The following is a 16198-nucleotide window of genomic DNA, read 5'->3' as shown; positions in this document are numbered from 1 at the left end:
CACACCGCCCTGTTTGTTGCAGTACCACATGGCGGTGGTGTTGTCGGTGAACACCTGCACCACACTCCCGTTGACAAAGGGGAGGAATGCCTTCAGTGCCAGACGAATCGCCCGCAGCTCCAACAGGTTGATATGGAGCCGGGACTCCGCCGGAGACCAGATGCCTCTGATCTCTGCCTCTCCCAAGTGGCCACCCCAGCCCTGGAGGGACGCGTCCGTCACGACAACGTGCTCCGGTTGGGGAAGGGAGAGGGACTTGCCCCTGACCCAATCGCGGTCCGTAAGCCACCACTGCAGTTGTCTCGCAGTGCCCTCCGAGATCAAGACGTGGTCGGACAAGTTGCCCTGATGCTGGGCCCACTGAAACTTCAGGTCCCACTGCAGAGCCCGCATCCGCCACCGAGCGTGATGCACCAGAAGGATGCAGGAAGCCATCAGTCCCAGCAGCCGCAGCGTCAACCTGACCGAAACCCGGGATAGCGGCTGAAAGATGGGAATCAAAGCCTGAATATCCCGAACCCGCCGTTCCGGAGGATAAACCCGAAACTGCGCCGAGTCCAGAACCGCTCCGATGAAAAGGAGCTTTTGAGAGGGACACAGGTGTGATTTCGGCACATTGATGGAGAACCCCAGGTCGTGCAAGAGGTCTGCCGTCATCTGAAGGTGGTGGACGACTGTCTGGGGCGAGCCCGCCTTCAACAACCAGTCGTCTAGGTAGGGGAAGACCGAAACCCCCAACCTGCGCAGATGGGCTGCGACCACCGCCATCACCTTTGTGAACACCCGTGGGGCGCTTGTAAGGCCGAAGGGGAGCACAATAAACTGAAAATGCTCCTGGCCTACCGTGAACCGCAGGTAACGCCGGTGGGCCGGCAGGACGGGGATGTGAAAATAGGCGTCCTGCAAGTCCAACGCTACCATCCAGTCTTGTGGGTCTAGAGCAGCCAAGACCTGAGCTAACGTCAACATCTTGAACTTCTCCTTCCGGAGGAAGCCGTTGACGTTCCTTAGATCCAAGATAGGACGTAGGCCCCCCTTGTCCTTCTTGGGCACCAGAAAGTAGTGGGAATAACAACCACGCCCTACTTCTGGCCCAGGAACGCGCTCGATGGCCCCCTTGGCCAAGAGGGCCGTAACTTCCTCCTGCAGAAGTGTCAAGTGGTCCCCCGACACACGGTGGTTCTGCGGTGGCATGGCTGGAGGAGAGGTCTCGAAGGGGAGGGAGTAGCCCCTTCGGACGATTTGCAGCACCCACCTGTCCGAAGTGATCGTGCGCCAGTGAGCGTGGTGATGGCGAACCCTGCCACCCACTGGCGTCACATGGGGCCGAAAGCACGGACTAGGAGGATTTTGGGGTAGATGCTGCGGGGGAAGGTGTGGTCTGACCCCGCCGTTGTCCCCGACCGCCGCCACGGCGGTTTCCACGGCCGCCACCGCGTTGAAAGGATTGTTGCGGCGCGTGGCTGGCAGCACGTGTGGGGGCGCCCCTTCCTTGGCCACGAAAGGGACGAAACGAACCCGTTTGCTGACGCTGGGTCAAGAGACCCAAGGACTTGGCCGTGACCCTGGAGTCCTTGAAGCGTTCCAGCGCGTGGTCCGCCTTGTCACCGAAGAGGTGACGGCCATCGAACGGCATGTCCATCAGTGCATTTTGGACGTCTGCCGAAAAATTGGCGGATCTCAGCCAGGCGTGGCGACGAATCGCCACTGTCGTTGACATAGCTCTGCCCAGCGAGTCGGTCGTATCAAGATCACACCGTATCGAATATTTCGCTGCATCTCGGCCCTCAGCCACAGCCTGACCGAGTTTTGCCCGCACCTCCATGGGGCATTCTGGCAGCAGTTCCGCGACCGTATCCCACACAGAGTGGGTGTAGCGGCCCAAGAGGCAGGCGGTGTTGCAAGACCGCAGGCCCAAACTAATGGACGAGAAGACCTTTTTGCCAAATTGGCCATACCTCTTGGATTCCCGGTCGGGCGGGGCCGACGGGAATGCGGACTGGGAGGTCGAGGCCTGGATCACCAGACTCTCAGGAGTGGGGTGGGTAGACAGGAACTTGGGGTCGTCCGGACAAGGACGGTGGCGCCTGGCCACGTTCCGATCAACAGGTGGACCTGAAGCGGGCCTGGACCAAGTGCCCAACAGAACGTCTGATAAGGCTTCATTAAACGGCAGCAGTGGCTCCTGTGGGCATGACTGCGGTTTGAAGACCTCGGTGAGGATGTTAGGCCTCACGGCCGCGACGGGGAGCTCAAGGTGTAAGGCCTTGGCAGCCCTCATCAGCACCACAGAATAAGCAGCTCCCTCCACCGATGCCACGGAAGGAGGAGAGATCAAACCAGGGTTAGGAGAGTCGTCCAGACCACTGGCATCCCCCAAGTCACCTGTCCAGTCCGGGTCATACTGGCACTCGCGTGACAGAGGGTCCTCGGACCCCTCCCAACCTTCACCGAACTCTTCATCTTCTCCGTATTCGGAGTCAACGATGTAGACCGGCTCCTCGGGGTTCATGGGCCCCATCGGCGCCGGGACCGGCGTCGAGCGACGCCCGTCCGGCGCCGCGTCCGGCGTCGGGGAAGGTAAGGGGACGGCGCCGCCCGGAGCCGGCGTCGGAACCCCGGAGCCGGCCGGAGCCGGCACCGGAGAACCGGCGTCGCGCGGGGGCGGCGTCGGGGGTAACCCCGATGGCAACGGCGCCGGGGAGGCTGGAAGACCAGCCGGCGCCGATCCCGAAGGCCCTTGCGGCGCCGGGGTCGGAGCCGTCGGCGGCGCCGGGGCCGGAGCACCCGACGGCGCCGAGGCAGGGACACCCGAACCGCCAGGACCCCCAGACGGTAGCACTGGGCCCGAAGGCACCGTAGGCCCCGTCGGAGAACCGAGCGCCCTCATGGCCATGAGGAACGCCTCGATCTCCTCAGGCGTCGCACCGTGCCCAGGGACCGGAGGGTATGAGGCAGGCCGCGCCGGCGACTCTCGCGGAGCCGCGGGGTTGGGGTCACCCGAGCCCCCGGCCGCATCGCGCGAGCGTCGGGGGGAGTCGGGGGTACGATGACGACGCCCCGACTTCTTATGCTTCCTACCTGACGAGTGGTGTCGACTTCCGGAACGCTCGGCGCGGCTCCGCGATCGTTCCCTCGAACGCTCTCTCGACCTCCGGCCGGACCGGGACCGCTCCCGGTCCCGACGTGGAGCCGACACCCGGAGCTCCAGTAGCTTGCGGGACCGCTCCCGCCTAGCCTTGTTGGTGAGGGCCCGGCAGTCGACGCAGGAGTCCACGTCGTGGTCGGGGCCCAGACACCGGAGACAGAGGCGGTGATGGTCTGTGACCGACATCGTGCGCTCACAGTCATCACAGTGCTTGAACCCAGGCATCCTATCAGGCACAAGTGAGTAATTACTTCGAAAAACTTGGTCAAAGACCGGGATACTGCTCTTCAGATCTGCGTCCACTGGCGCGGAAAAAAGAAGAACTGACGTCAGCGCGCGGAGGCGGCGTCTATATACTCCAGCGACGTCATCACGGCGCACGACGCCGACGACGGACGCGGAGCCGCAGGGGACGCCTGCAGACGACGCCTACCGACGCGCAGGGGTACTGCTACGCAAAAGTTTCCGGATCCAGACTGACGCCTGGGGATATTCTAAGGTAAGGAATCTAACACTAACGTGTTTCTTTCAGATAGGCCTCGAAAGCGAATTACTTCTTGTGTAATTGGTGCCATGTTTTTGCGGTGGGGTTAAAGATGTACAGTGTAATGTCTTCAGCACACATTGAGACTTTCAGACCACTCGAGATGAAGACTATGCCCAGATTCGCATGATGTTGTCAGAGTCTGGTAGTTAGGGGCTCTGCAGCCATTGTAATTAGCAATAGTGTAAGTTACATGCCACAAATGATAGAAAATATGTACGAAATCAGCCAGTCTAGACGGATAGGTGCTGTGAGGAGTGTGTAAAGAAGTTGGATGTATCTGATAAAAGTGGGACTAATGCCCAAATGCTGGAGGAGTGGGAAAAGATAGGGCCATGCCAGTGAATCAAACGATTTATTAGTGTCAAGTAATACAGCAACTGCACAAATCTGGCAGTTTAGATGGTGCATTACTGCAAAGACAGTACGAAGATTATGTGAAGTGGATCGGCCAGGGATGAATCCAGATTGGTCCGGCTGTACGATATCGGGTAGCAGGGGCACTAGGCGATTCGCCTGTATGTTAGGGAGTATTTTATAATCTACATTAATCATTGACAACGTTTGTAAGAGTTGCACATGGAAGCTGGTTTGTCCGGTTTAACCCCTTCGATGCTGATGACGAGCTCAGCTCGTCATCAGCCACGGTGGTCGTGTGCGGATGACGAGCTGAGCTCGTCATGTAACGCGGTTTTTCGAAAAAAGCCGCACAGCGCAAAAATAACCCCCGCACGCATGTGGTTAAGGAGTGGTACTATAACTGCTTCTCTAAGCGTGGGGGGCAGCTTGCTTTTCAGAGAGTCTACGTACATAGGTAAGCGATACGGGGCTAACAAAGGTGCAAATTCTTTGTAAAAGGCGGTGGTGAGACTGTCTAAACTGCCTTGCCTCCTGGAAGCAAATTGCTTATCTGCACAATTTCTTCGACAGTGATGGGGAAGGCAAGGTATTCTCTGTGTGCAGTGTCAAACCGAATTAGTTGGATAGTATCTAAACATTCTGCTAATGTTGCCTGATTATGTGCAGAAGTAGCAGTGTATAATTGGGTGTAGAATGCAGACATCGCTTTCAGGATGCCTCGGGAGTGTGCTGGAGAGTAGAGTTTTCGTCTAACAGTTCTGTCACATATGTAGATGCATGGGGCTGGCTGAGTAAGACAACCAGTGTTTTACCAGGGCGTTCTCCCTCTCCATAGCGGCAAGCTTGGGCGTCTCGACCAAGATGGTTAGTTTCCCGGACCGATTCATCAGAGTATTCAGTGATTTCCCCCCATATGGCAGCCAAAGTGGCATTGTTTTGAAAATAGTCAGTTTCCAGGCTATGTATATAATTTTCCAGCCTGGTCAATTGACCGCCTATAGCCCTTAAGACGCCCGACTGTTTGGTGATACAGGCACCACGTTATCACGGCCATAAATACCTCCCACGGAGTGGACCAGTATTCCACCAAGCCCTCATTATGTACAAAATAAGCAATTATCTCTGTGCGTATCTCCTCCCAAAATACTTCATCCCATAGCGCCCCCAAGGGGCGATGCCATGAGAAAGAGCGGGTTGGGTCTTGTGGAACTGTCTTTTCCAAAAGCACTGGGGCATGAACAGATAGCATGCAGGGTAGATACTTTACTCTCAACCCCACGTTTTTCCATCCTTAGATACAGGTCAATAATTTCTCGACCAGGCATTGTGAAGCATGTGCCTTCTCGCGTCTCACAATGTGTCTGTCTCCAGACCCCGTTAGTGTTGGGCACAGGCTTGTGTACCACATAGGGGCATTGTGGAAGGTATTCCTACGTCTATTTTTTGAAGAATTTTGTTTATTAAGTAAACCTGAAAGACCTCTGTCCGGCTGGACATGCCCTTCTGAAAATATAGAAGCGATTTCGTCTATATTTATTTGGTGTGTTGTATTACGTAAGCATGGGACCACTGTTGTTTCCATAAAATTGTTCCCCGAGGTCCCTGCCTGACTTAATTGGGGTCCCTTGTTGTTTAAAAGTGAATTGTGCGCAATCGATTGATTGCAAGGGGTTTCTCCCTTCCTCCCACTTCTCCTGAGTACCCCGTTAGTGTTGGGCACAGGCTTGTGTACCACATAGGGGCATTGTGGAAGGTATTCCTACGTCTATTTTTTGAAGAATTTTGTTTATTAAGTAAACCTGAAAGACCTCTGTCCGGCTGGACATGCCCTTCTGAAAATATAGAAGCGATTTCGTCTATATTTATTTGGTGTGTTGTATTACGTAAGCATGGGACCACTGTTGTTTCCATAAAATTGTTCCCCGAGGTCCCTGTCTGACTTAATTGGGGTCCCTTGTTGTTTAAAAGTGTCTCCAGACATCCAGCAACTGATTGTCGTTGATTAGTGTGGAGTGTGTCAATGCCGCGATGGGTGTGATCGCCAGGAGGCCCCAGAGCGGTCCGGCCCATCATCCAACGTTACATTAAAGTGTCCCGCCCACCCCAAAAAGTACAGCACCAGGGCCAAGTCCAACCATCAACCTCCAGAGTTCAGTAAAGAAATCCGGGGCATCTGTACTAATGCCGCAGCTAAAAGGAAGGGCTGTCGAAGAGTACCCGCAAATATAACATAGCGGCATTCCTTGTCTAGGACCATAAACTTTAAACAAAATATGGTCAACCCAGTGAAGTGACTATAATTTCATAAAATACCATCAAGGGACCTACAGACCTGCTAAATGATGCCAGATTACTGAAAATCATAAATTGTGAACCTCTCTCTTACACGTCTTCATTAATCACACTGCTAAGCGATGTATCCTATAACACAATAACTGCACCATTGTGGTCATCACACAAGACATGGGATCAAAACAAAGAGAACACCTTTGAAAGCACACAATTTACATGGTGTAGCGTGCTACTCCTGTAGGCAAGCACTTCAGCACCGAACATGAAACTAGTAAGTGCTGTATAAATGTTGCAATACAAGGTAATAGAATACATAGCATTAATGTCAAGGATGTTCAATCAAGATTCTACCTTTTAGACAATGAAGGCCACAAGGACACAAGTGGAAGAAGATTTCTTAAAGGGCCTAATTGTTACCAACACTTCTCTGTCTGTGGATCAAACTGCTGAATGTGGTAAACAGGTCTCTTTGAGCTAAGCCGTTAAATGGGCTTCTTTGTTAATTTTGTTTTTTTGCTGTCACTCTTGCCCTCTTTGGTCAAGTTCCGCAATGCTCCATGGATTTGGCAAGGGAAGGCCAAAGTGCCCAATGCAAGAACTTATGCTCTTACAACCAGGCGTATCTTTAAGATGGACAACACAGAACATGCTCTGAATGTTTGGGCTCCACTTTTCTAAATACTGGCGTTTCTGCTTACACAGGACTAGAACAACAGTTCATTTTCTTTAACTCTGTGTCAATGAGGCCTTTAAGTCTTTGTTGTGTTCTCTATGCACAGAATAAAAAGCAACACAACACGCGCCTGCTTTATAGGCCGATCAGTAAAAAGCAAATTGAAACTCCAGGAAGAGCAAGCAAGTTTTAAGGACTAGACAAACCAGGACCACTTACTAGGAATGCTGCTCTGATAGCACTTCAAGAATCAATGGCTAAGGAACAGTTGCTCCAACCTTTCCATCACATTTCAATAATATAAATGCAAAAAGATCACAATCTTTGGTGCAATCTAATTATGTCCAACACACAAAATCCATTGGGCAAAACATTTTGAAAAGAAAAAAGGCGGTTTGAAAAGAAAAAGGTTAGGTTGATTCAAACGAGTTATCTGCAGTCACACCAGATGACATCAAGCAGCACCTAATTCTCTGAGCTATCTTGCCAGCATAATTTGCAACATTTGAACTTTTATGCTTGCGCAGGTCACCCTAGATATGGAAGGCATCTAAAGTGCAATGTCATTTCTTGTCTTCCATAATGCACTTTAACATACATTTTCAAAATGAACCTGTCATCACCTGATCTCCTCCTCCTTCTAATGTCTAAAAGCATGCAAAAATAGGTCCTCACAATTATTAATACCTGTGTAGGTACAATTAATGAATACAGAGGCTCTAACACTTCTTCTGCATTCAATAAAACTGTAAATTAAGAAAAATGCAAATAAAAAGTTGGGACTGGGAGATAGGCCTATAAAATGTTCTGTGTATTCTGGGGGAATTGTCCCAACAATCCCCTCAAAGTTCAGCAATGCCATTTTAAACTTTACAGAGTTGAAGAACACAAGGCGAACATTGCAATGCAACTGAACTTTCTCAACACACCACATAATGACAACCACAGTCAAGAGAGTATAGACCCAGCCAAAGCTATCAGGATAAATTTGCCTAGAACGGAGGCTCACATTTCAGGAGAGCCGATTATCCAGCCGCGGTCGCGGTTCTTCAGTCCTCCAAGGCTGTCCAGTTTGTCCTCTTTCTCCTCACTCAGGCTGCGCTTGGTAGGTGGAGGGGTCTTCTTCTCTTCGTGGACCGACAAGCGCTCCATACTGCTGTACACCTGTGGAGCAGAAGCAAAAGGTGATGGCCTACAGCACGAGGAAGACAAAGAAAAGCTTACATAGAATGACACATTTAGCACCCATGGAACGTCATGAAACCATGAGCAAAGCGTGAAATGACTACAGAAACGTATTCATTCAATCAAAATGCATGCATGTAAGAAAATGCTCTTTAAGGTGTCTCAAATACAAGTAACCATAGTATTAGTGGTTTGGGAAAGCATCAGAGGAAGATATGCGTAACCGTATAGGTTATTTTTATAGCGGTAGTGAGATACTAGTGATGAAATCCATAACGGATACTCACTGGGCACTTTTGGAGGTATCTCGATTTTCTTGGGGACTTACTCTTACTAGTTAGGGTAAGTTATGCAGAAGTAACGTTAAGAAGCAACTCATCTGTGTGGAGGTCTACATGCAACAGTTATGTGAAATAGTTTAGATGAATGTGGGTAACAAGATTAATCACTGGCTCCTAATTAAAAGACAGTGTGTTCCTATTAACATACTTTTATAGGGAGGTTTGAAAGTCAATATAGTTCTACAATACACTATGGCTTATCCATGTTTCATAAACTATTTCAGACGATCTATAACTATTGCATTTTTGATAAACCTTGCTTCTCACAGGGTCAGGTCTTGAGCTGCTGTTAGTTTTTTTAAAGTGCAGTTTGGAAGTGGGACCCAAACATGCATATGTCCTCCTACTAAAGCTCATTCTCTATGAATGTCAGATGCATAGGAAAGCAAAAAGCTGCCTTATGTGCCTTGTCCTAAAGTCCATTACGATATTTCCTAAGGTACACATGGACAGCCCCCAGTGGTTAATTTGTAAAAAAAAAAAATAATAAGTGCCATGGCTCTCGTCAGGAGTCAGCTTGCAGCAGCCCATTTCTCCTGTTAGAGCTGCCTCAAAGAGAATCAACTATGAAAGTGGGGAGAGGATGTGATGTAATGGTCAGAGCTGCAGACTTCGGAGCTGGGAAACCAGGTTTGAGTCTCGGAGTCAGCTCAACATCCTGTGATTCTGGGCAAATCACTTAATCTCCCTGTAAATGAATGTGTCCTTAACCGGTGCTCATGGAAAGCGCTGGTGTTGATGATTAAGCACAGGTGCTGAGCACCAGAAACCACCGGCACAAATTAAGCATTGACAGCCCTTCACTCCGTGCCAACTATTCCTTACGGAGGGAGGGAATTTTCCTCAATTCTTTCCTACCTCATGTTTCCCATTGTTCACCATTATGCATCGATCTTTAGAATAGTTTGATTTATTTTTTTAGAAGTTAAATATTACAAGACATAGGCAAATAAAAAATTCAAAGGAGTGATGAAACACCCCCTGTGCTACACCCAATAGCGCAAGATCACCCTTGTTTAACCTGTTTCCCTACATGCTGCACACAGATCTTTCTTTCTTCCTCAGATGAAATAAATCAGGATTAGCATAACACGGGGGTCCCATCAGTGTGTTGCTTATGGAGACATTGTACTGTGCATACAAAATCCCTTGCCTCAAACATATTATTTAGGACTAAGTGAGGAATCAAGTCACCTATCTACAGACCCTCCTCAACATTTCTACCACGACCTCACTGGAGCTCTAGTAGACATATTACCCTAGTCGAGGGCAGTCACACGAACCCATACCACAAAGACAACTCCTTATCTTTCTTGAATTGCTGAAAGACTAGAAAGCTCCATGAAAATGCCAGATCTCCCTTCTGTAACAGACAGGATCTTCTGCTGAGAGGTAGGCTACCTCAATTTCAAATTCTTCTTTGTCTCAAACCTAGCACTTCTGACCTGAAGCTATATCTGCCTCAGGTGAATGACTCCTGTGGATAAGTCACACAACTAAACAAGTAGTATTCACTTCGATGTTTTGTTAGATGGATATGGAAAGGTCTAATATTTTTGTAGATACTTGGCAAGTGATCTATGCAGTTAACCTATTCCCTACTTTAAAATGATTCTCCCATGTAGCGTGCTTGAGAGGATGCCAAAAGGAGAAGCAAAGACTATAAAAGAGAAAGACGTCTTGGAATCCAGGATAATTAAATGTGTACAAAAGGGCTTTTTGCATTTAGAGACCAGCAGATCCATCCCATCAGAGCACACGTGTTCTTACACCTATAAATAATTTCTCAAGTCCCCTGAATGCATGAAAGAATTTCGAAAACAACAGTTGATGGACAGAATGCAGAACAATGTCATACATTCACCCCAGTACAGAGATCTGGGCATAAATCCATCGTTTTTTTGCACTCCACACCTCCCCAGTTCAGACATGGCCATATGCAAATCAGTCTGACCCTGTGCCTCATGGGAACAGTCCGGAATCAAGCATCCGATACAATGGATTTAGGCCCAGATCTCTGTACTGGGGTGAATGTATGACACTGTTCTGCATTCTGTCCATCAATTGTTTTTGCATTTGTCACCCCGAGTGGGATGGGTATGCTCAGACGTGAGTCCCATGCTCTCCACACCACTGGAGTCAAGCTATCCTGGCTGAAGACGGCTGATAGCCAGAAACAGGTCCTAGGATGCTTGATTCCGGTCCAGGAAAGACATGGCTTGGCAGTTCGGGCTGGACTGTTCCCATGAGGCACAGGGTCAAGGCTGATTTGCATATGGCCATGTCTGAACCGGGGTGGTGTGGAGTGCAAAAAACGATGGATTTAGGCCCAGATCTCTGCACTGGGGTGAATGCATGACATTGTTCTGCATTCTGTCCATCAATTGTTGTTTTTTCATTCGTCACCCCGAGTGGGATTGGTATGCTCAGACGTGAGTCTCATGCTCTCCACACCACCGGAGTCAAGCTACCCTGGCTGAAGACGGCTGATAGCCAGAAACCGTCCCTAGGATGCTTGATTCCGGTCCAGGAAAGACATGGCTTGGCAGTTCGGGCTGGACTGTCCCATGAGGCACAGGGCCAAGGCTGATTTGCATATGTCCATGTCTGAACAGGGGTGGTGTGGAGTGCAAAAAAACGATGGATTTAGGCCCAGATCTCTGCATTCTGTCCATCAATTGTTGTTTTTGAAAGAATTTCAAGGCTCATGGACTGGACAAAAAACACAAAAATATGACCGGATGACTACATCAGAAGCTTGACAAGCCTTGTAATGTTCTGCCGAAAAAGAAACACAAGATTATAGACAATAGTGATGCTGTGACAGCATGGGTTAACCAAACTTGAACTACTTTAAAAAAAATGCATTGCAATGAAACTGGACAGAGTAGTAGTAGCAAAGTACAAAACTTTGAAAAGGCCCATATGAGTGTTGGCTCCGACTGAGGAGAAATGATTATGAAATCTAAAGATATCAATCCAAGCCTATCAAGAATGAAAGCAAAGAATGGAGCAAGTCTTTAGGTACAACCGTGGGTATGAAGAACCTCGAAATATATGTCAACCTTTGCACAAACAGGGTACTAACCGCACATGCAATTAGATTATCAGTAATGAGGACATTTCTTCTAAACAGCTCAGACACAGGAATGAGGTTATTACCTGAGATGGGATGGGATGTAGGCAAAAAAAAAAAGCAAACTCACACTGGAGGCACTGAGCTTGAAACAAAACGAGATCTGAACAGCACTGCACAAAGGTTTTAATGATGGTATCTGTGAATAAGAATAGTCGCCAGGGCACACTGCCAAAGCATCAGTACCTTACTGAATCGGGGCGAGCAAGAAGAGAACTGTCTTATCTCCACGCGATCCTCATCATTTGTATCGTCGTCCTCTTCTGAATCCATGTGCTGGTACTTCTCTGAACGAGCTGCAGAGGAAAGAAAAGGCATCTCAAACAAGAAACACTTGGAGATCCACTGATGTGTGTTTGTTTACCAAAGCGGTACAAAAGGGGGTGGTGATGGACGGAGCATCTGAATCAAACACGCACACCCAGTCAACAGATCTGGGTTTAATCCATCACCGTTCTTTAGCCCACTCTGCCACCCCAGTTCAGACATGGCCATATGCAAATCAGTCTAACCCTGTGCCTCATGGGAACAGTCCAGCCCGAACTGCCAAGCCATGCCTTCCCTGGACCGGAAACAAGCTTCCTAGAACTGGTTTCTGGCATTACAGCCGTCTTCAGCCAGGCTTGCTTGAATCCAGTGGCAAAGTGAGCAAGGGACTCACGTCTGAGCATACCCTGCCAACTTATGGAGAACAAAGCGGTACAAAAGGGGATGATGGATGGAGCATCTGAACGAAACAAACACTCACACTCAGTCAACAGATCGGGGACAATGGATTTAAATCTCTGTACTGAGGTGAATGGTTGAAATTGTTCTTTTTGCATTTGCCACCCCTAGTGGGACGGTATGTCCAGACGTGGGTCCCATGCCACTGGATTCAAGCTGTTGTGGCTGATGAGGGGTGAAACCCCGAAACCGGTCCCAGGATGCTTTTTTCCTGGCAGTTCAGGCTGGACTGTTCCCATGGGGAGCAGGGTTAAGACTGATCTGGGCTTAAACTGGAATGGCAAGTGGAGCAAAAGACCGATGGATTTAGGCCCAGATCTCTTTACTGTGGTGAATGTTTGACATTGTTGAACATTCTGTCCATCAATTGTTCTTTTTACAACAGTAAAGATAGCTGACATGCTTCGCAGGATATACCTGTTTTCCCAAGGATGTAAAGTCAATATAACATGCACATTCCATCAGCAGCATGCACTATTTAACAGTTATAGTAACTCACTTCCATTCTGTGTATCATTAGGAATGTTTTACAAAGCAATAGGCCAGTTGTTATAAACCCAGAAATATATTTTTCTATTGAGTACCATAGTGGCACTCAGTGAGAGCAATAGATAAGAACTATATTTGAACATCTGATTATTGATACTTGGACATCATTTTAGAGAATGCTTGTTAAAAAGGTGTCCCTAAGGAAAATCATAAATGTCTTATGTGTGATTGAATGAGCTGGGTAGACATTGATAAAAATGTTGAGTACTAAAATTACAACTGCAACTGAATAGTTAACATTCAGAAAGAACTTCCTGGAAATAAAAAGAATGCACAGAAGGTACTGGTTGACCCAACCCATAAATACATTTTGCAGTTAGAGTATGGTACTGTGGCAAAGAGTATTTAAATTTAATATCTGAATCAGACTCTTTAAGCCTTTAAATATGAAGAAATTGAACTTTCCTTAAATAAATGAACAACATTTTTGGATGTATTTTGTTACTAAGTAAATCCCTTTATTAGGCTGGCACGACTTCATACCTCATCTCTCCTGAAAAAGTATTCATTGCTCTACATGAAGGAGTTGTATGCTAGCTATAAAAATATATTGTTCAGCTTTTCTACACCCATTAAAGACTAGCACTGCAATAAATGCAATGAAAGGTGGGTCTTTGAGAGTCTGACCTGCAAAAGGAGAGTAATTATTTTTTGAGTTTCTCAATCACAGTTCTCTCAAGCACAAAGGGCGCACCCAACCCTGGGGCACAATGGTATGACAGAAGGGGCCGCAGATGCTTGTGTGTCCCATTCTGTAATACTGATAGCACTGGCTCCGTGTACTGGCAGCGCTATCATGAGAGGGCCTTCTCTCATTTGCATGGGACATGCCCCATGCAAATGAGGGAATCTTTTTACCTCGGCGTCCGCAACATAATATAGATGTGGGAGCAGACACAAACAGGACCCTAGGAGGTGCGGTCATAGTGCACCTCTGTGTCCCTCCTAGAGGCAGCCCGCTGGTGTGGGAAGCGGGGTCCCATGGACCAGCCAGACATCACCCTGCCGGCAAGGCAGTCCAAGACTATAACCGGCTGCAGGGGAATCTCTCTCCCTTCATCATGCCGCCAGCACTGTGAAACAAAGAGTGGCTTTGAAGAGGCTGCATTGTATTTTGCCGAATACGCTGCACCCTGGGCTGCACGAGATCGGGGATGATCTGGGGGTAACGCATTCATTGTAATAGCGCCACTGTCCTTGTTTACGCCTGGCACACCTGTTTACAGCTGCGCTGTGGCGCAAGCAGTGATGGTTCTCCTTTTCTATACTACTAGCATTTGCTTTTTCTCCATTTATCTATTGCAGCTAAAACTAGGTGGCCGGTTCAGTGGTTTCTCTGAACTGCAATACAGAGGAACCATAAATATGGAACACACCGTCCGAAGTCTCGCTCATTGACCCAAATGGTCATGAGAACCGTGCTGTCTTACTGTCAAAGTAGCTGGTGTCATCCTCGGACTCCAGCTGCGGGATGAACTCTGCCTTCTGACGCAGTAATCCGTTCCAGTCCAAGTCCTTGAAGAACCGATGCTGCTTCACCTCAAATGCACTGCCTGTGATGATAAAAGAAAGAGCAGTTACAGAAGTTCCATCTGAGGCAGGGAGCAAACATTCAACAGGAATAGTGCCTGGGGAAAAGCTCAATTGTCGTAATATTAACAAGGAGCAAGTGACAACATGAATGTGCCAGATTGGGAAGCTCTATTACCATAACTGGGTGCACTAAAAGGTAATGGGGGCTAGCCGTACACTGCGTTGTTAATCTTTTCCCCATTCAGGTACTTTTGCATAACTGCTATTGATTATACCTTCAACCGCTTAGAGGCAATTTTTAGTGAGCTGCTGCTTTTAGCATTGAAACCAACCTACGGGCTATGTTTATGCATCAAATTCTGGTACCAGATGGCCACAGCTTTGGCAGAAGGTCAGGAAAAATAACATGAGATGAAAGTACATGTGAATAATCTATAAACGCCTGCAGCTAGATAGTACCATGATGTGTTTAGTAGCACTAATGAGCACCCTGAAGCGGCTAATGGAGCTCCCACTGGGCCTATGAAACTAATCTCCATGAAAGAATATGCAAAAATCTCTCCCAGCAATAAAATAAAAAGATAGAGGTGCCTGGTTTTAGCCAATTCAAGAATTTCTGAGGTAGCCTACATTCATGCACACAACTCATCTATATACACAAAACCATACTTTATGCAATTAAACATAGCATTTACATACTCACAGCTTTGCAAGTGGCACACAGGGAGCACCTTACATTCCTTAATGGACAGTGATTTATCTCCCCAAAATCTTTTAAAAAAAGGTAGAAATCTGCAACAAATATTTGTGTGAGAAGTTCCACCTACTGCTGAAATTTTGCAAAGGTGGCAAACTTCTCAACCTTCCAACTTCATGAACTTGGTTGTCAAAATTACTATTTTGTACACTGCTAATGAAGATTCTTTTCTTGGTCTCTACTGAGAACACAGTTACTTGGGCCATGCTGTGCAGAGTCCTGTATCTGGGCTAAGCATCACACAAATGGGATACCTCGCTCTATGGGGAGCCAAGGCAAGCCAGAAAGAAGAACATTAGTTACTTACCTGTAAACTGTGGTTCTCCAGTATTGGTGTCTTTCATAGATTCACATGCTTGAATATTCCCCGTCGTCGAAGTGGGAGTCCCACGGTACATAACATAGTAGTAATATATATATATATATATATATATATACACATATAGACAAATTATATAATTATACATATACATAAGAAATGTAATACATATAAAATATAAATGTACGTAAAGTTAAAAGTACCATACAACTGAAAGAAAACCCATAGAGGCTTTAAAGGGAGAATTCACTTTAGTAACATATCCTAGTCATTATAATGGTCCACATTCCAGCCAATCAGGCAACAGCACCCTCTAGAACCTTCTCCTCAGAAGCTCAAGCCCTCAGATTTTCGTAGCACCAAAGTGACCAAGAGTGCATGATGAGAAGAGAGCCTCTAAGGGGAGGAAGGGTGGGTCGCATGTGAATCTATGAAAGACACCAATACTGGAGAACCACAGTTTACAGGTAAGTAACTAATGTTCTTCTCCAGTATTAGGGGTGTCTTTCATAGATTCACATGCTTAAATAAGAGTAGAAAGCAGTAAAATAATATACATATATGTCATTAAAGGCATTTCAAAACCAAGTAAGTACAACCATAACATGATTTAGATAGCATACATTTAGACATAT

At 47.5% G+C, this 16198-nt stretch overlaps 1 protein-coding gene across 7 annotated transcripts in view; it reads right to left on the bottom strand.

Moving 5' to 3' along the window:
- LOC147747076 (microtubule-associated serine/threonine-protein kinase 2-like) overlaps positions 1-16198 on the bottom strand; it is a 1134689-nt gene that overhangs the window by 47745 nt on the left and 1070746 nt on the right. For all 7 annotated transcript variants that reach the window (XM_086952330.1, XM_086952331.1, XM_086952332.1 and 4 more), the window contains 3 exons: positions 14385-14507; positions 11866-11975; positions 8027-8181 (listed from right to left, as the gene is read on the bottom strand). In XM_086952330.1, the coding sequence (XP_086808456.1) occupies positions 8027-8181; positions 11866-11975; positions 14385-14507 (388 nt within the window). The remainder of the gene's footprint in view (positions 1-8026; positions 8182-11865; positions 11976-14384; positions 14508-16198) is intronic.

The sequence above is a fragment of the Lissotriton vulgaris genome, chromosome 1_1, assembly GCF_964263255.1.
Source record: "Lissotriton vulgaris chromosome 1_1, aLisVul1.2, whole genome shotgun sequence".
NCBI lineage: Eukaryota > Metazoa > Chordata > Amphibia > Caudata > Salamandridae > Lissotriton > Lissotriton vulgaris.
This window is presented reverse-complemented; position numbering and strand designations above follow the sequence as displayed.